The sequence below is a fragment of the Lontra canadensis genome, unplaced genomic scaffold (genome assembly GCF_010015895.1).
Source record: "Lontra canadensis isolate GAN:19392208 unplaced genomic scaffold, GSC_riverotter_1.0 scaffold15, whole genome shotgun sequence".
Lineage (NCBI taxonomy): Eukaryota > Metazoa > Chordata > Mammalia > Carnivora > Mustelidae > Lontra > Lontra canadensis.
The window spans coordinates 4,646,603-4,663,659 of record NW_022631009.1 but is presented as its reverse complement, the minus strand read 5'-3'; the positions used below and the strand labels follow the sequence as shown (position 1 = coordinate 4,663,659).

Below are 17,057 nucleotides of genomic sequence, written 5' to 3'. Positions count from 1 at the left end.
TCAGCATGGAGGCAGCTGTGCTAAGGCAGACCACGTTCGCGTTCGAGAACGGGAAACACCGGCAAGTTTGGGTAAGGGCAGAATGGAAAACAGAATCTTCAGAGTCAGGCCCAAACAACTGCTTCAGAAGGCAAAAGCCATGCCAGCTTTAATGAAATGGTAGAAAGCAGACAGCCATGATGAAGTGTCCTAGAATGATTTCCTCTCTAAGACATCCTTCCAAGTCATTCCCGTCAAATTCACAGGAGTACTGGTGTATGACTAGAGAAATGATGGCTGATGGTTTTTATTCCTTTTATTTCCCAAGGTTCCTTTGATGATGATACATTTATTTTAAAAAATCATAAAAGGAAGGAAAAAGACACCATGGAAAAAAAAGAATTACACATCTCCCTTTTGTCTGGCCTTTCATGAGTCAATGTTATTGACATACACCGTTTGGCCCAGGGAGGATTCTGCTAGGTCACATGTTCCTCTTCTTTTGGAGGTTCCAGGGGCCAAGGAGATCACATCCCTGAGTACCAGAGGGAAGGAATGTTCTGGGGGCTGTGTTCAGCCTGGCTTGCCTAATTCACAGCCCTCTTGGGTACAGGTATCTCACTGTTACTGTAGGAAGAAAACTGGGTTACATCAGCCAGCTAGCAGACTGGCCAGCAGCCGAAGCAGAATCAATGACAGAGTTAGGAACTCAATTTTCCTGATATTAAAAAAAAAAAAAAAAAAAAGCCCAGGACATTAAAAAAAAAAAAAAAAGTCATTCTATAATATTTGTGGTAGTTCAAGATAAAGTACATAATGCCATCAATGAAAAACATTAAAATACTCTATAATTTTTAGAGAAAGGAATACGGCAATTTATGTGGAACCTACAACATTATTGTACAAAATGGCTTTAGAAATCCTTAGCGGGGACACCTGGGTGGCTCAGGTTAAAGGTCCAGCTCCTGATTTAGGCTCAGGTTGTGATCTCAGGGTCCTGAGTTCAAACCCCGCATCGGGCTCCACCCTGGTGGGTATCCCAAGAGTCTCTCTCTCCCTCTCCCTCAGCTTCCTGCCCCACCTAGCCCTCCTGCACGTGCTTGCTCTTAAAAAAAAAAAAAAGAAAGAAAGAAAGAAAGAAAGAAAGAAAAAAAGAAATCCTTAGTGACTGACCATTGCTGCCCTTAGATTTCTCTGTCTCCTATCCCCCTTCCTAGGTAGCTCATGAGAAGTCAGGCTCTCTTTAGACATCCTTGTTGGCGATTAGTTGACCATATATGAAGCAGATTTCTTTCTGGGCTTCCTATTTTCTTCTATTGGCCTATCTGTCTTCCTCTATGGCAGTACAATATTTTGATGACTGTAGCTTTGTGATATATTCTGAAATCAAGAAATATAATGCCTCCAGCTTTGTTCTTTCTCAAGACTGATGTGGCTGTTTTGGGGTCTTTTGTAGGTTCTATATGAATTTTAAAATTATTTTTCAATTTCTGTAAAAAAAAATGCCATTAGGATTTTCATAGGAATTGCATGGAATCTACAGATTAATTTGGGTAGTATGGTCATTTTAATCATTATTAAGTCTGACTTCTGCAATACGGGCCACATGAACCCTGAGGACATTATGCTAAGGGATATAAACCAGTCACAGAAAGACAAACATTGCCTGATTTCACATACATGAGGTATCTAAAATAGTCAAGTTCACAGAATTAAAGAGTGGAATGAGAGTTGCCAGGGTTGGGGGTGGGGAAGAAATGAGGTGTTATGACATCAGTGGGCACAAAGTTTAGTTAAAGAAGATGAATAAACTCCAGAGATGTCTAACATATGGACCTCAGAGTCAACAGTAGTAATTCTGCATAAAAGATAAGAAGGTAGTTGGTGCCTGGGTGGCTCAGTGGGTTAAGCGTCTACCTTCGGCTCAGGTCAGGGTGTCAAGGTCCTGGGATGGAGTCCCTTGTCGGGCTCTCTGGTCAGCGGGGAGCCTGCTTCTCCCTGTCTGCCTGCCTCTCTGACTACTTGTGATCTGTCTGTCGAGTAAATAAATAAAATCTTAAAAAAAAAAAAATAAGAAGGCAAATCCCATGCTAAACATTCTTGATGCAATAAAATAAAATAAAAATAAAATAAAGAGCTCTAAATGGCAAAAAATACATTTAAACGATCTTTTTTATTAGAGTCTGCTCTTTTAAATATACATGTTAAAGATAACACTGCTCAGGCCCCCAGACTGGTTCACTTGAGCAACGATAACACTAATTACAAGAATCAACCCTAGAGACCTCCCTCTTTCTGACAATTAATCTGAAGGCAATCACAGAAAGAGGGGAAAGGAATATGAAGTGGCAGGATGGTACAAAAACGCTCTGGTACAATTTCTAATAATTCTGGATGCGGAAGAGGATGGCTATACGCTTCGTCCCACCATCAAAGTTCACGTCCTTTACCTGCCACTTCCCCTTTTGCAAATACCTTCCCCACACGCGGGTGGGTCTTGTGTGGGAAAGCGAACAGTGTCATATTAAATGACTTCATATTTGCCATGACACAGGCAATTTTCTCCTGATAAAATCTCTTTTATAGAGCTGACCTTTTGGATTCATCTTCTTTGAAAGTCTGGACGGGGGCAGCAGTAACCCGCAGACGAGCTGAAGGCCAGAGCCCCTTCCTTACCTGTAATAACAATCGCTCATCGCCTATGACGGCGGCTTGGTTCCAATTAATCACTTCAGAGAAGGGCAACTCCCATCCGTTGCTGAGCATCACAGGGACACAGGCGGCCTGCGTGGAAGAAGGGGGCTTCGTGAACGTGAGGGAAGCGCCAGGGGGAGCCTTTCCGATGGGAGCTAACATCACCACAAGCTCAAGCACTGGGGTTTCTGCCTCGGGTCCCTGCAGGGATCCTAGGCTGCTTGGGCCAGAAGAAGAGAGAGCTCGCACGAGTTTTCATGTTTCCCAGTCTTGCCTTCAAGGCCCAAACCCCATTTCTATTCTAGCACATGGTCTGGCTGACCTTCCTTCCACGGAGAAGACTGGCCTCATTTGAGAAGTTTTATTGATGTAACAAAATCATCCACCAATAACATCCTAGCCTAAAACCAACCTTGAATATAAACGGTTTTGTCCATGGGACTGGCCTGGTTGTGGAGCGGTTTAGCCCACCGTGACGAGCAACAGAGGGCAGAACGGGGCTTGGCGTTCCTGATGAGGCGTGTCGTGGCCCAGCTATTACAGGGCGTTCCCGCGGCCCTGCAGTGCAAACATCTGAGCCGGAACCTGTCTGTTCACTGTGGAGGGAGCCAAGCCATGAGCGGACCAACGTACCGCTTCCACAGTGATCTGTCAGCCAAGAAACGCCAGGCTAAGGGTCCAGAAAACTAATCCAAAGCAGAGAACGATCTGCTTCATGCGACATCTCACAGAGGCGACGGGAACATGCGTGACTGTATGCTTTGCAGGACACAACGGAAAGGGCCTCAAGGGGCAAGAAGCTCTTCCGTTGGAGGACACGACAGAATGATGTATGCTAGTAGGGAGCACTGCGCAAAAAAGCGGACTCTGGCAAGGTGCAGAACGCAGAGGGGCAAAGAACAGAGAAGCCAGGGGCAAGGAGTGGAGGAGTCTCAGCTGAGAGCAGGCTCTTCTCAAGGTCACGAAGGCTGAGCGCCACTCCCAGGGGCAGGAAGTGTGCACAGGTGTCTGAGCAGGTGAGGCCTCTCTGCAGAGTGGACTAATTAATGAGCAGACTCCCACACAGGCCCCAGAGCTGCAGAGCCTTGGGATGGGCGGGCCAAAGGGAGTAGCGTGACCCGCTGGGCATCACTCTCGGAATTTTGAGGTGCCAAGAGACAACTGGTGGGGTGGGCAGAAAAGACAATTTGCTTAAGCATTAAGGCATTTTCTTAAGCAAGCGCTCTTGAGACCGGTTTCCAGGCAGGGCAGTGTCTCTGCCAGGAGCTCAGCGACGCCGCAGTTGGGCGCTCAGATCTGCCCTCCTTTTGCAAACCTGTCCCCGAAGAACCCATCGTCCCCGGTGGTGAAACCCTTTAATCCACTCGTGTCCGAAGACAGGGAGTAAATCCTCTTCCTCCCCCCTCCCCCTTGTAAAAAGTGTTGCAGACTTTCTTGGGAAAACAGACTTCAGGTGTTCAAGGCAAACCATGCATGCCGTTTAGATCCCAGCAGAAGGGCTGAGGTTAAACCCACTCTGCCTGACTCAGTCCTCGGCCCGAGTCCCGGGAGCTTTCAGTCTCTTACCTGCAGAGCCTCCAGGAACCTGAAGGACCCAAGCCTGCGACCACGAGGAACCAGACAGAAAGTGGCATTGTGCAGCATTTCCCGATAATCATACCTACAAGGAGAGGAGGAGCAATCAGCAAACGAAGACCCGTTAGGAGTAGGGGAGGAAGGAACATCTGTGGGTTCACACCTGCATGAAATTACCCAGAGCAACTCAGGAAATCAATGCTGGCTGGCGGGCAGTTTTCACGTTCCCTCGGTGCAAGGGGGTGCTGCACGAGGGAGAGCGAATGTGAGCTTTCATGGGGGACAAAGCAATTAGGGTCTTTTGCAAGCAGTACATAAAAGACGAGTCTCTTCGTCCCAGGAACAATTTGGCTTGCCTAGGTTTGGCTTCCAAAAATAAGATTTTTGTGTCTCGATGAAATGTCTTGTTCCCATAAGCTTTTTTTTTTAAAAAAAAAAAAAAAGAGAGAGAGAGAGAGAGAAAAAGATCACAACCCATCCCTCTTGTTTAATGCCATGTCATTCAGCAAAGCTAGGATGGTCCTTGTTCCCCACCCCATGCTATTAAAACCAACTCAGGAAACCTCCATTTACCAGCACAAAACTACATTCTCTCTCTCCTACGTTTAACCAAGAATATTCAGCTATGCCAGACAAACACTCCTGTTACAAGAACGGCGGACAAGACTTAGAGGGGTAAGACAAGGGAGCCAGAAGGAGCAGGTCTAAGAAATGGGGAGATAAAAATAACAAGAGAGAAAAAAAAAGGCAGGGGGCACAGAAAACCGGGGTGCAGAAGAGAGGATTGTGACTTTTACTCAAATACCGCTTGGCAGTATCACATGGGTTTTGCACTTGAAAAAAGGCAAAATATAACACGAGCATCAGCTGTCTCTTTCTGCTGGCGAAGTGCTGGAAAAGCAAGGAGCATTTCATTCTGTTGAGGGCTATCACTTTAAAAGTGATATCCACAAACACATTCCTAAACACACAGCTTCAGGTTCATTATGAGTTTAAGCAAACTTGGGAAGCCAGAAATGGCTCCCGTCCTATGAAAACGCGGATTCTCAGAGCTAAGATGAAATCACTCTCATTTTTCAAGAGGCTCCAATGCTCAGCAGACAGGTGTGACTTTGACAGTAGCATATGTCACAGGCATTTTCTGACTCTAATAGTCTAATTTAATCATAGCCTCCAGGCATTGGATTCTTCCCTCCTCATTTTGGGATACTGATATATACATTTATATTTTTAAAGTCCACATCTATTTTTATATTCTCATACAAACTAGGCATATGGGAGTAAGCCAATTTTCAATTATAAACCCATCATTAAGAAGAGACATCAGGCAAAGGACCATTTGCTTAAACAAGCTTGTACAACTAATTTGCACAAGAAAAGGTCACCGTGAATGGATTAAGATTATCTCCATTGAGAGTAAAATAAAAACCCTCGCTGCATTAATTAAACTGCAAAATAGACCTGAAAGTAGAAAAGATTTTTAAGAGGGCTCAAATTTGGCTAAATAAGAAATATTAAATTATGACGATAATGGCTTCTTCTTTACTCAGCAAACACAGGGAAATAATTGATAAGTATCTTCGAATTCAATTGTTAAAAAGGTTGGGTTCTCTACCTAATGAATGAAGGGGGAAATAAGTACACACACACACACACATAAATATACATATAAACTTTAAACTCAAATTGTAATATAAAAAGGTCAAACATACTTCAGACTACAGCAAAGTTTAATAAATGCCCAGAATAGAAACCCCTGAGGGACTAGCACAGAAGGTCCTACAGCCTCATCATTAGGCTGCTAAGAATGTAAAACCCTATTAATGTTCTGGATGGTAACAAGTTTCAAAGTTGCCAACTGCAGAATTTACTTTAGAGGAGTGGAGGTAGAGGGAAGGTAGAAAACTTACAGCAGAAATTCAAATGACAGTTATTCTAGGGTGCTGATATTTAAGTGGTGATAGAAAAGAAGGATTTGCTGATGCAGGGGATAAAGCTTACACGACTGAAACTTGGGTTCATTCACGCAACAGGTAACGGGAGATATGGGATGAACATTCTTGCCCCTACGTAGCTGTGACATTACAGACAAAACACAGGAGTTCTCTGGGACTCAGTTTCCTCATCGGCAAAATGACGAGATTGTGTGAACACCCCATTATTCTTTATGTTACTCGTAGTTAAGAAAGAATGTCCTTTCAGAATATCCCATTGCTCCAAAGGCTTCCATAACCCTTCTATAAATGAGTGTCTGTGTATCTGTATGTATACCTAGGTATCTGCTCACATGTGTAAAACATATGTTTGATGGGTGTGTATCCCTAGAGAAACATGAAGACACACCCAGGACACGTACACATAAAACTTCAAACAATGATTTTCAGATTTCTAACCATGCTCAGCCCATGAATCTGCAAGGGGTCAGTCTTTCTGGGTGGGTCACACATGAGTTAGGAACCCTTCGCTCAGCCCTTCTATGGACCCACCTCTCCATTTGGATGTGCTCACACACCCCCATCCACCTCCTTCTAGATGCTTAAAACATTCTTTTTTTTTCTTTTTTTGGAGTCACTCTCTCGAGAAACACAATGTTCCAGGCCCTGTTCTAGTCCTGTAGATGTTGTACAGAGAAGATCCTACTCCAGTTGGGAGACCTACCAGAAAATCATCTGGTAATTCAGAGAGACAGATGAGAACAGACACCCAGAGGCGTCTACATCACACAGTACATTCGAGAAGGCTGGCCTCGCACAGTGAGGTACTAACTCTGTGGGTACCCTCCCTAGCAAAACAACAACTTAACGGGTAAAAATGACAAAAACATTCATATAACGTTTTGGAAACGGTCCTAAGGATATAATGACAAATGGAAAAACATTTGTTCAAGAAAACCTACCCATTCTTGGCAAGAACAGTGAGCGCCTGTGACATTTGAGCCATGACCTGCTCCCTTACGGACCCCTCCCAGCTCCACCTTCTAGAAGCTCCAACTCAGGCAAGTTCAGTCAAGACGACTGGGCTTCCTCTCCTTCCAGCAGCCGTTAAGAAAGTGGAGAAGACAGCCCAGAATATGTAAAGAATTCTGACATTCAACGATCAAAAGACAATCCAACCTGAAAACATGACGAGGATGGACTAGATATGGTTCTGAAGAAAATACGCAAAGTGCCAATAAGCACGTAAAAGGATACTCAGCATTAATTATGAGCCATTAGGGAAATGCAAATCACCCGTGAGGATGGTTATGCTCGGGAGAAAGGTTGCTGGAGGGAGAGACTGGAACCCTCATGTGTTGGTGGTACGAAGGGAAAACGGAGCGGTCCCATTGGAAAGCTTGGCAGTTTCTTTTTAAAACTAAAACCGTGATTAGCATATAACCCAAGAATTTCACTCTTGGGCATTTATCCCAGAGAAAATGAAAACTTATTTTCACGCAGAAACTTGCCCATGAACGTTCACAGCAGTTTTATCCTGAACAGCCCCAAACGGAAACTCTCTGATGTCCTTCGCTGGGTGGATGGTTCACCAAACTGTGGTCCATCCACAGCCTCGAATACTCAGCAATAAAATGAAATGAAGTATTGATACACACGACATCCTCAAGGAAATCATGCTAAGTGAAAAAGCCAATCTCAAAAGGATATAGACGGCATTATTTATTTATATAGCATTCATGAGATAACAATTTTAGAAACAGATAACAGATTAGTGGTTATTGGTGGTTAGAGATGGGGGAAGAAAGGCAGAAGACGGGTCAAGTGAGGGGGAGAGCCTTCTCAAAGGGACTCATTCTCCATGATTACATCTAGAAATGTAAATTACATCAAAATCATAAACTTCTTCAAAGTAAGAGATAATTAACACATGATATCCCAAGCAAGGAGGTAAGCAGGTAAGGCAGGCAACTTATCTCAGAGAACTCTCAGCTTTAATTAATAAATGGTTTTGTTACCCTTTTCAGATAGGCATTAAGCTCGCCATTGTATAGGCGGTGACAGAGAAGTTAGAACAGTTTTCATAACTGACTGCAAAGAAAAAATGCAATAAAATGACATGACCTGAATTTAACCTAGAAGCCAGGAACCACTTATGGCCATAATAATTTTCTCCTTAAAGTTGTACTGAATAATGGATGGGATACACCCCATTTAAAATGGGCCATGTAATAATGCATAATTGAAGTCCTTCCCTCCATATAAAACACAGTTTTGCTGGCAGTAATTCAGTGTACCTGGAGGTGGGGGCGTAGCATGGCGAGAGCAGGGGTGCTCCAAAATGTGTTCTCCCAACCAGAAGAAGCAACTGCACCACCTGGGTAACTGGCAGAAATGGGATTTCCCAGCCTCAGCATGGCCCACTGAGGTAGAAACTCCAGGGGAAGCGCCCAGAATCCTGTTTTAACAAGCTCCTCTGGGTAATTAGGATGCATCCTAAATTCTGTGCTAAGAGCTCAAATAAACTTTAAGAGGTTAGTAATATGAAGCTTAGTGAATAAGTAGATTTAGACGCAGCCAAAGTGGGTTCAAATTTCATCTTTGCTATTTACAAGCGGAGTGGTCTTGGGAAAGGTATTTGTCTAAATCTTGGCTTCCTGGTTGGCAAAAAATGGAGACACCTCTAGTACGAGGCTTAGATGATACCACTGAACTCCAACACAGGCATATCACAAACAATCCATAAATGACAGCTATTATCATTATGGCTCAAGGAAGGCAACAGAATATAAAGGAAAACAGAGCTGATTTGAAAAGTTAGAAGATGTGGCTTAAGGACTCTGGGTTCTTGACCTCCCACTTTCTGTGGGCTCCTGTGCAAATGGAGTTCTCTGTGTATCAAAGTTGTGAAGGTCAAGTGAGATCATGTCCATGCCTTATACACTGCCAAGCACTGTGCAACTGCAGGTCATTGTGAATGACATCAGGATGAGAGGAACAAAAACATTAAAAAAAAAGAAGAAGAAAAAAAAAAGAAAAGAAAAAGAAAGCAAAGAAAGAACAGATTCCCCAAAGATAGAGCCAGAGAGAAATGTGGAACAGACCCTTTAAAATACACAGCAAACAGAAGCTGGGAATCACAACAGAGCAGCAGCTTCTAATTGAAAGGATTTTGCCTTATTATCAAAAGCTGCATAGACAAGGATGCTGCTGGTGCAGGGTGCCTCCTGGTCCTCCCGCGCGACCCACAATTCCTCTGTAGCACCCACAGTTGCTACGAGAGCCTGCTTTCTGCTAATCAAAGAGGGTAGGCACGAAGCAAGGGATCTGGCCTCTCATCTCTGTAGTCATACAATTCCAGTCTCCCCATGATGTGGCTACAGTTTGTCTCAAGTATTTATTTGTAAAGTAAGTGAACGTCTATGCTATCTGTTCCCTCCAGTCTCCATCCTCATAAGCACTTAATCTTCTTTGCTTACACCCAGGTTTGAATCACATCCCTTACGAGAAAAAGAAAACAAATGCAATTTATGACGGCTGTAGTTCCATAAAGTACGCGGGGAGAAGGGAAATAAAATAACTTCCTCAGCGCCTCCTCTGTGCTTTCTTTTATTCAATCAACAAACATTAATTAGTTGCATGTCTACCACGTGTCAGACACTACTCAAGGAACTGATGGCCCCGTGAAAAGGCAGATGTGTTGTTGTTATTCAGTGAGGGGGTATGATGATCAGTGATTGGTATTTAGCGGTCGGATGGAGGCATGAGGTGGATGATGCAAAGAGAAACAAGAGTGACAACCTGGCTTTGGTGGGGAGACTGAGAAGCAGGGGGAAGGGAAACAGAGATGATTATTAAACGAAGAGCGAGGTTCAGCTTGGCAGGGCTGAGGAGGCAGTGGGCATTCGGGGGGTGGGGGGTAAAAACAGCATAGCAGGAACAAACACCAAGATGAGAGGACCCACCGCAGTTTGGGGGACAGGGAGCCGGGGAGTGGGGGGGATGACCCTGCTGTTCTACTGGGAGGACTCTTGTGTGGTATCTCCTGGAGCTCAGACACGATCCTATGCAGTGGTCGTGAATCACCGAAGGGCCTCGCAGGAGAGTGACAGGTTCCCAGTGTCTGGAAACTGATAACCTGGCCAACAATGCAGGTCACAGCAATGGGGCCATTAGGGCTCCCAAACTCCAGGCTTTCTGATTCTAAAAGGCTTCTGCCTTCCACCACATCACGCTGCCTCTTGGGTCAGCTCAGACAAAGGCGGGGACTGCAAAGACATTTCTCTCTTTTTTTCTTTTATAAGATGTTATTTTTAAGCAATCTCCACACCCAATATGGCGCTCACACTCACAACCCCGAGATCAAGAGTTGCGCGCTCCGCCGACTGAGCCAGCCAGGGGCCCCTGAAAATACATTTCTTATGGCGCGAAGTCCTGGGCCCTTCACCTGGTTTCCAGCATGAGCCCCCAATGGCTACCACTGAGAGGGCCCTTTCTCCCTGACTCAAAACTCAGCATCATGTCCCATCAGCCCTTCAGTCCAAGACGGTGCTCTGTTTTTTATTAACCTTGCTAACGCAGACCCTCTCTCGGAATCGAAAGACTCAATGCATAAATTTTCCATTATTTTTGAGAAAACTCAAAGTTCATAACACGTGATAACATGAAACTGGCTCAAGACATAAACGTCAACAGAGAAACATACCTTGGAGTTAGAAAATGGGCCCAGCCGGCCCCAGAGCTCGGCTGGGATGCCTTGGGAGCAAGCCGACAGAGAGGTTCGGGCCTCGAGGAGTCGGGAGAATTCGCGGGGCATGCTAAGCCTGTGTCTTCACCACTGACTCGCACAGCCTCTTTGCCCACGAATGAGCCCGCTGTGTCCTGGTGTCAGGTAAGGGCTGAGAGCTGAACCCCGTGTGGGGCTGGACCGGGTGGACCAGAGGGGCGGCAGCCTGGGGGACACCCAGCAGCCTGCGGTCGGAAGGCACTCGCTGTGTGGACGTGGTGTTGTTTCCCCCAGGTGATGCTGGCCTTGAGCACCACCTGCTGCTAGAAGTTCAGGGGGCCCAGGTGAGGACTCTCCTTATGGTGCTCCCCAGGAGGGGTGCTGCTGCTGGTCCCGAGCTGCGCACCGCAGAGGGTGGCAGTTGGCTGCGATGAGGGACGGGTATCCACTCGGGCGTGCACGTTTCTTGGCTATCCACCGAAAACTGTCTCCCTTCCATTGGCCATTTAAAGCTCCTTTTGGTGTAGGGAAGGGAGGGAGGTAACATTCACGGGCTCTGGCTGGGGCATGAGGTCCCTGGGGAGGCGTGGACTCTTACACACACACACACATGCACATACATGATCCCGTGGAAGCCTCAAAGCCACGCTGGGAAGGAGGCAGGGTTATGCCAGCTCCCCATGGGGAGGAAGAGAGAGTCAGAAGATACCTGGAAGCAAGCAGTCCTGTCTGAATACACTGGATCCTAACCCCACATCAGGTCAAAACTCCCCCACAGCATCTACACACGTACTGACAGCCCAGAACTTCGGACTTGCATGCATGGTCATCACCACCTGTGTAAGCAAGTGAATCCAGCGCCTACTGGGGCACCACCTCCATCAACATGGGTAAAGAACAATCTTGGTTCCCGCTCATTAAATAGCAGCTCAACAGCGACTATGTAAAAGCAAGTAATAAAATAGGACAGCCATTAGGGTAATGGTTATTATTATTATTTTTTAAAAGATTTACTTATTTATTTGACAGAGACGTGGGGAGGAGCAAGGGAGGGAGAGGGAGGGAGAGAGCATCCCAAGCAGCATCCCAAGCAGACTTCCTGCTGAGCACGGAGCCTGATGTGGGGCTCGATCCCATGAACCTCAGATCATGACCTGAGCCGAAATCAAGACCATCTGACTTCATGAATGGAATCACTCAGGTGCCCCTAAAGGTGACAATTACAATAACGGTCCCCCTGCTCCCCCTACACTGATTACATGTTTCCTGGGTGCAGGGCAACCACCTGAGCTCGTTATTGCACTTTAACTCTACAAAAACATGTGAAATGGCCCCACTTTACAGATGGCGAAGTAGAGCAACAAAGGTTTTACAGGGCTCATGCGAGAGCGCGTACCGTACAGAATCCACAATATGCTCTCTTGTCATCTCTCAGAGCTGCTGAGAAGGAAGGAGTGACATCATGATAGCAAAGGTGAAGAAGAAAGATTTCTGCTGCATTGGGCTGGGTGACGTTGATCTCAGAATGCTGATGGAGGCCACCGGCACACCAGCTTCTGTGCTCAGCAAAGCCAAATTTCAAACGGCCCCAAGACCAACGCCACTCCAGGACCCGTGGGTCTCAGCAATTCTCTGGCTAGAAAGAAAGCATTTCTGGAAATGCTACATAAAGCGTGACCCGGGTATGGGGGGACAGAAGAGGGAGGGATGACAAAAAACCAGCAGCAACAATGACCTCAGGGGAATTAAATGGGTCTGTCAGAGGTACCCCAAGGTCTTGGCTGCAGGAGCTAAGTGTCTGCGACAGGCCTGAGGGCAAATGGGAAGCCCCAGGTCATTATCTTACCATTAACTTCCACCAGGCTCGGCGCCAAGGAGCCTGGCCAAGGGGAGCAGGGCCTAAAGCGGAGAACACGAGCACGGAGCTTCTGTCCTAAATGGCAGCTACTCCTCAGGGATGGGACGAGTCTCAGGGAGCAGGGGGTCCTCTCCCCAACACACCCCTTTTTCCTTCCTCTGCTTTTTCTGCACTCCCGGAGGAAGCCTCCTTGGACCCCTGAGTCCTGGCCAGAGACCCTCTCACTGCTCACAGAGTGCCCCAGGGTTAACCTGTCCATTGCTCATACTGTATTAAGCTGCCCATTATCCTGCTCTCTCCCTGGCCTCCAGGAGACACGGCCACAGCCCGACCTTCTGCTGAACCAGCCCCTCCCCCATAGCAGCCCCTCGAAAAATAGAAAACGGAGAGCAAATGCTCACTCAGCTTCCACCGGTTTGCCCTCTGCTGTGCTGCAGGGGCTGCGAGAGCAAGGGCAGACCGAGAGCCGCAAGCCCTTCTTCACGACGATCGCCTATAGTTGGCCCTAACAGTGCATCGGACTCATGGTTAGGCCTGAACTTTCTAGAACGATCTTCACTTCCGGGTCGAGGCTGAGCCCAAGTCAGAGAACGGAAAACAGTGTCTTTTACTTATTTATTTTTGTCTTCCTTTTGTACCCGTTTTTGTATTCCATTTTAGTTCTAAAGGCCTGGCAGCTTGCTAAACATGTCGTTTTCCTTCTGCACGCCGGTGAGGGTGGGGAATGTGTCTCTCCAGCCCCGATACAGAGCATTAGGAGCCGATCGAGTCAGATGCATGTGCAACGCCATTCAAAGTGGACCCTGTCCTGGCTCTCCTCCACGTCTGAGCTGAAGAAAAGCAAACAAACGGTAGAAACCTCCTCCTGGCTTCCTGAGCATAAACACTGCTTTGGTCCAGTGGCAAGGATGCCCCAACCCCCAAAGAAAACTGGGCTCGACCCAGCGTTCTGACCACTTCCCTTCTTGAGCCAAGACATTCTTTCCTGCCAAGCCAGACTCAGACTCGGTCAGCCCTGGGATTAGGAGGATGTCTGGAATTCCTGCTGGGCTGTTCTCGTCACCAGAGCGGGCACTCCCCAGCGGTGGACAGGACGTGCCCTGCATTCTTGGTGAGCGCAGAAGCCTTTCGTCTGGTCTTGGCACCTCAGTGATCCGGCAACACCTTGAGAACCAATTACAGTTAACGAAAGGACAGCTGGCCCGGCCCACCTCACCCTCCTGACTCCGCTCCGATTTCTGCCCGAGGTCTACCTTCTGACTTGGACAGTCGCGGCCAGCTCACTTCTGGGCCCTTCACGCTGCATCGAAGGAGGCCTCAGAAGTCTGTGGAAGGGAAGAGGGCGCATCTTCGAGAATCGATGGGACAGTGACATCCTGTGAACGCCGCGTGAAGCTGGCAGACCATGAAAAGTTTATCCTCTCCCTTCCGGGTACATGAACGTATAAACGTACAGGTGCATGTCCGTGGGACGTAAACATCTGTGTGCGGTTAGGGACCTGATGGCACGTATTGTTTATTTACCAGATCACCCTCCCATAAAGGTTTGGTCGGGGAGACCGGAGAGGCCCATAAATCCAGATTCTGCCATTTCCTTTGGCAGAAGAACAACAGTGCCCTGGGGGAGAGAGTCTGTGCTCCGTTTCACCCTGCCCTCCTCCTCCAGCTGGCTCTGCTCGGCCCAGACGTGCCCCCCCCCCCCCACACACACTCTGAGAAGCAGCTACAGAGCGAGCCACTCCTAGGAGGCCTCCTTTGGGGACGGGCCTATGGGACAAAGAAAATTTAAGTGCCCTAACAGGGGAGGGGTAGACCAGGTGGACCTGAAGATGCCTTCTTGCTCTGATACCTGTTCACTGGACAGAAAAATCCCGAGCAGCAACTACATGCCAGCTTGCACACGGAGCAGAGGGGAAATAAAGGTGCAAACACCCAATGGTTTTTGTAATTACACTGGAAACCCAGTCTCCCCACGCCCCACTTTCCTAGACCTCCTTAATTCTACTCCTTTAGATCTCCACGCGAACAGGACAATGAGAAACATACTCTGGTTCCTATTAGTTTCAGGTCAGAATAAGTTCAGTCTTATAGGTTCAATCCATTTTTCCCAGAGTCACCAAAAATACCCTTAAAATGTTAACTCCAAGGCTGAAACCCCTCACGGCACTTAGCTGATATTCACATCCCTTGCCGTGGCCAACTGGACGCCATGAGAACTGGCCCCCGCCCACAGCTCAGACTGCCCCTCTCCTCATTCACCATCTCCTGCTAGCAGCTTCTCTACACACAACGGACTCATTACCATCTTCTGGACTTGTGCTCGCTCTGCCCTCAGCCTGGAATATTCTCGCCAACCTGCCCCATGATGCAAATCAGCATTCAGAGAAACAGGCCCTCCTCGGAGAGGCCCTCACAGACCAGCCTGCCTTCCCAGCACTCAATGTCCCACTGCCCTGTTTCCTCTCCGTCCTAGGATTCACCACTGTCTGAACTCACCCATCTGCTTATTTGATGGCTCGCTCGCCTTCTCCCTAAATGTCATACATACGCCATGAGAAAAGGAGCTAACTTGTTTTTATTCACCACTGGGGATTCAGCCCCTAGACCTGTGCCTGGACTATAGTAATCTAAAGAAATATTTGTTGTTGAATGAATGCCACATCTCTCCTCTCATTCTATGAGGTCACAAAGTGTCCCAGGTGCTGGCCACATGCCAGGATAACCCCCAGGACAACTTTCTAAAAGAACACGGAGAAATCCTCTTCTGTCTTTTTGTGTCTGTGTGTGCAGTATCAGCCTCATTTCTCTGGTTAATGTCGAGATTCATCAGCGGCTCTAAATGCCATCTGCCAGGAAAGCAAAATCTCATTAAAAATGTCTTTGGAGAAAAATAAAAAAAAAAAAATTTTTTTTTTTTTTTTTTTTTCAAAAGAATGCCTTTAAGAGAGGTTTATGTAGAGGGATAGAATGAAACCTGCATGAACAAACATTAGAAAGTACAGTTTCGGGTCCTGCGTTTGTTATCAACGGTCTGATTACAAGCAAGGCACTTTGGTTCTAAATCCATCTCATGTATAATATGGACCGATCATGCTCATCTTGCCTACCAAACAAGGTCTCCTGGGGATCTAAGGGGACAGAGTACATGAGAACTGCACGTCAACTGAAGTGCCCCTGAGAACTTTATGTAAATGGAGGCATGTGGGAATGTGGGGGAGCACAAGGAAAGCGCTTTCTCGGAACGGTCTTTGTGTATGAGGAGGTCATGAGGTAGACGATGTCAAAGGCTTGGCATTGTTTTGATTCTTGTCCTTTTTCTTCTTTTTTAAAAGATTTTATTTATTTATTTGAGAGAGAGAGGGAGAGCGAGCGCACAAGCAGGGAGAGCAGCAGAGGGAGGAGAAGCAGACTCTCTGCTGAGTATGGAGCCTGATGTGGGGCTCGATCCCAGGACCCTGAGATCATGACCTGAGCCGAAGGCAGACGCTTAACTGACTGAGAAACCCAGGCGCCCCTCCTGCCCTCTTTTTTGGGTCTCAATTATGGCCTATACCCCAAACCCATCCAGTGCTTCAGAAGTACGGATCATTTTCCAAAAGAAGCATCTGGACTAGCTAATTTGTTACCAAAGCCAATGATGAAACACACACAATCCTTGGAAGGGTCTGGAAAGCCAGCCACGATTTCCAGGGCTCCACTGTGCTAATTCTCAGCTATGAGCCAATCGGTCCGTTTTCTGGGTATGCATCCGTAATGAAGATGGCTCGGAGCTCTTGGCTACAGGGCCCTTAAAGAGAGAGCAATTCTGTCACATGGAACGTCTTGTTGCTTAGTTTCCACTAAGGTATCTTGGCTTTTAAATAAACCGTCAAGTAAAACTTGGCATCGAAACACAAAGCAAGTAACTTCCTTTGTAGAGGAACTGACAACTCAGCTGTGTGTCAGATAAGACAGCCGCTGAGAGTCAGCTCCAAATGCGACTGAGTCCTCTCTGGAAGGGAGTTGGTACCCCAGACCGCCTTCCTCGGGGCTAAGTCACATCAACATTTAGGGATGATCCTTATGGAAAGTTAACCCTGCCATTCCCATCGACCACATCCCTCTCCACCAGAGTTGGTTTTGGGATTATAAAAGTTTTGGAGGTGTGAAAACATAATTAGAAAACTTTTTTTTTTTCCCTGCTTAAAGGGCTAATTGATTTCACAGGTGTTTAATTATCATTTGCTGTGAGATAATACCTTGTAGCGCCATAAAAAATGGATTTAATTTTCGGGCGCTTGCAAAACCACTG

The 17,057-nt window shown here is 46.9% G+C and overlaps 1 protein-coding gene across 1 annotated transcript in view; it reads right to left on the bottom strand.

Annotated features, from left to right (window-relative positions):
- Positions 1–17,057, bottom strand: part of EXT1 (exostosin glycosyltransferase 1) — a 277,328-nt gene that overhangs the window by 31,783 nt on the left and 228,488 nt on the right. Inside the window, exons 2-3 of the mRNA XM_032858434.1 lie at positions 4,240–4,333; positions 2,656–2,763 (exon numbers count right to left, since the gene is read on the bottom strand). Of these exons, the coding sequence (XP_032714325.1) occupies positions 2,656–2,763; positions 4,240–4,333 (202 nt within the window). The remainder of the gene's footprint in view (positions 1–2,655; positions 2,764–4,239; positions 4,334–17,057) is intronic.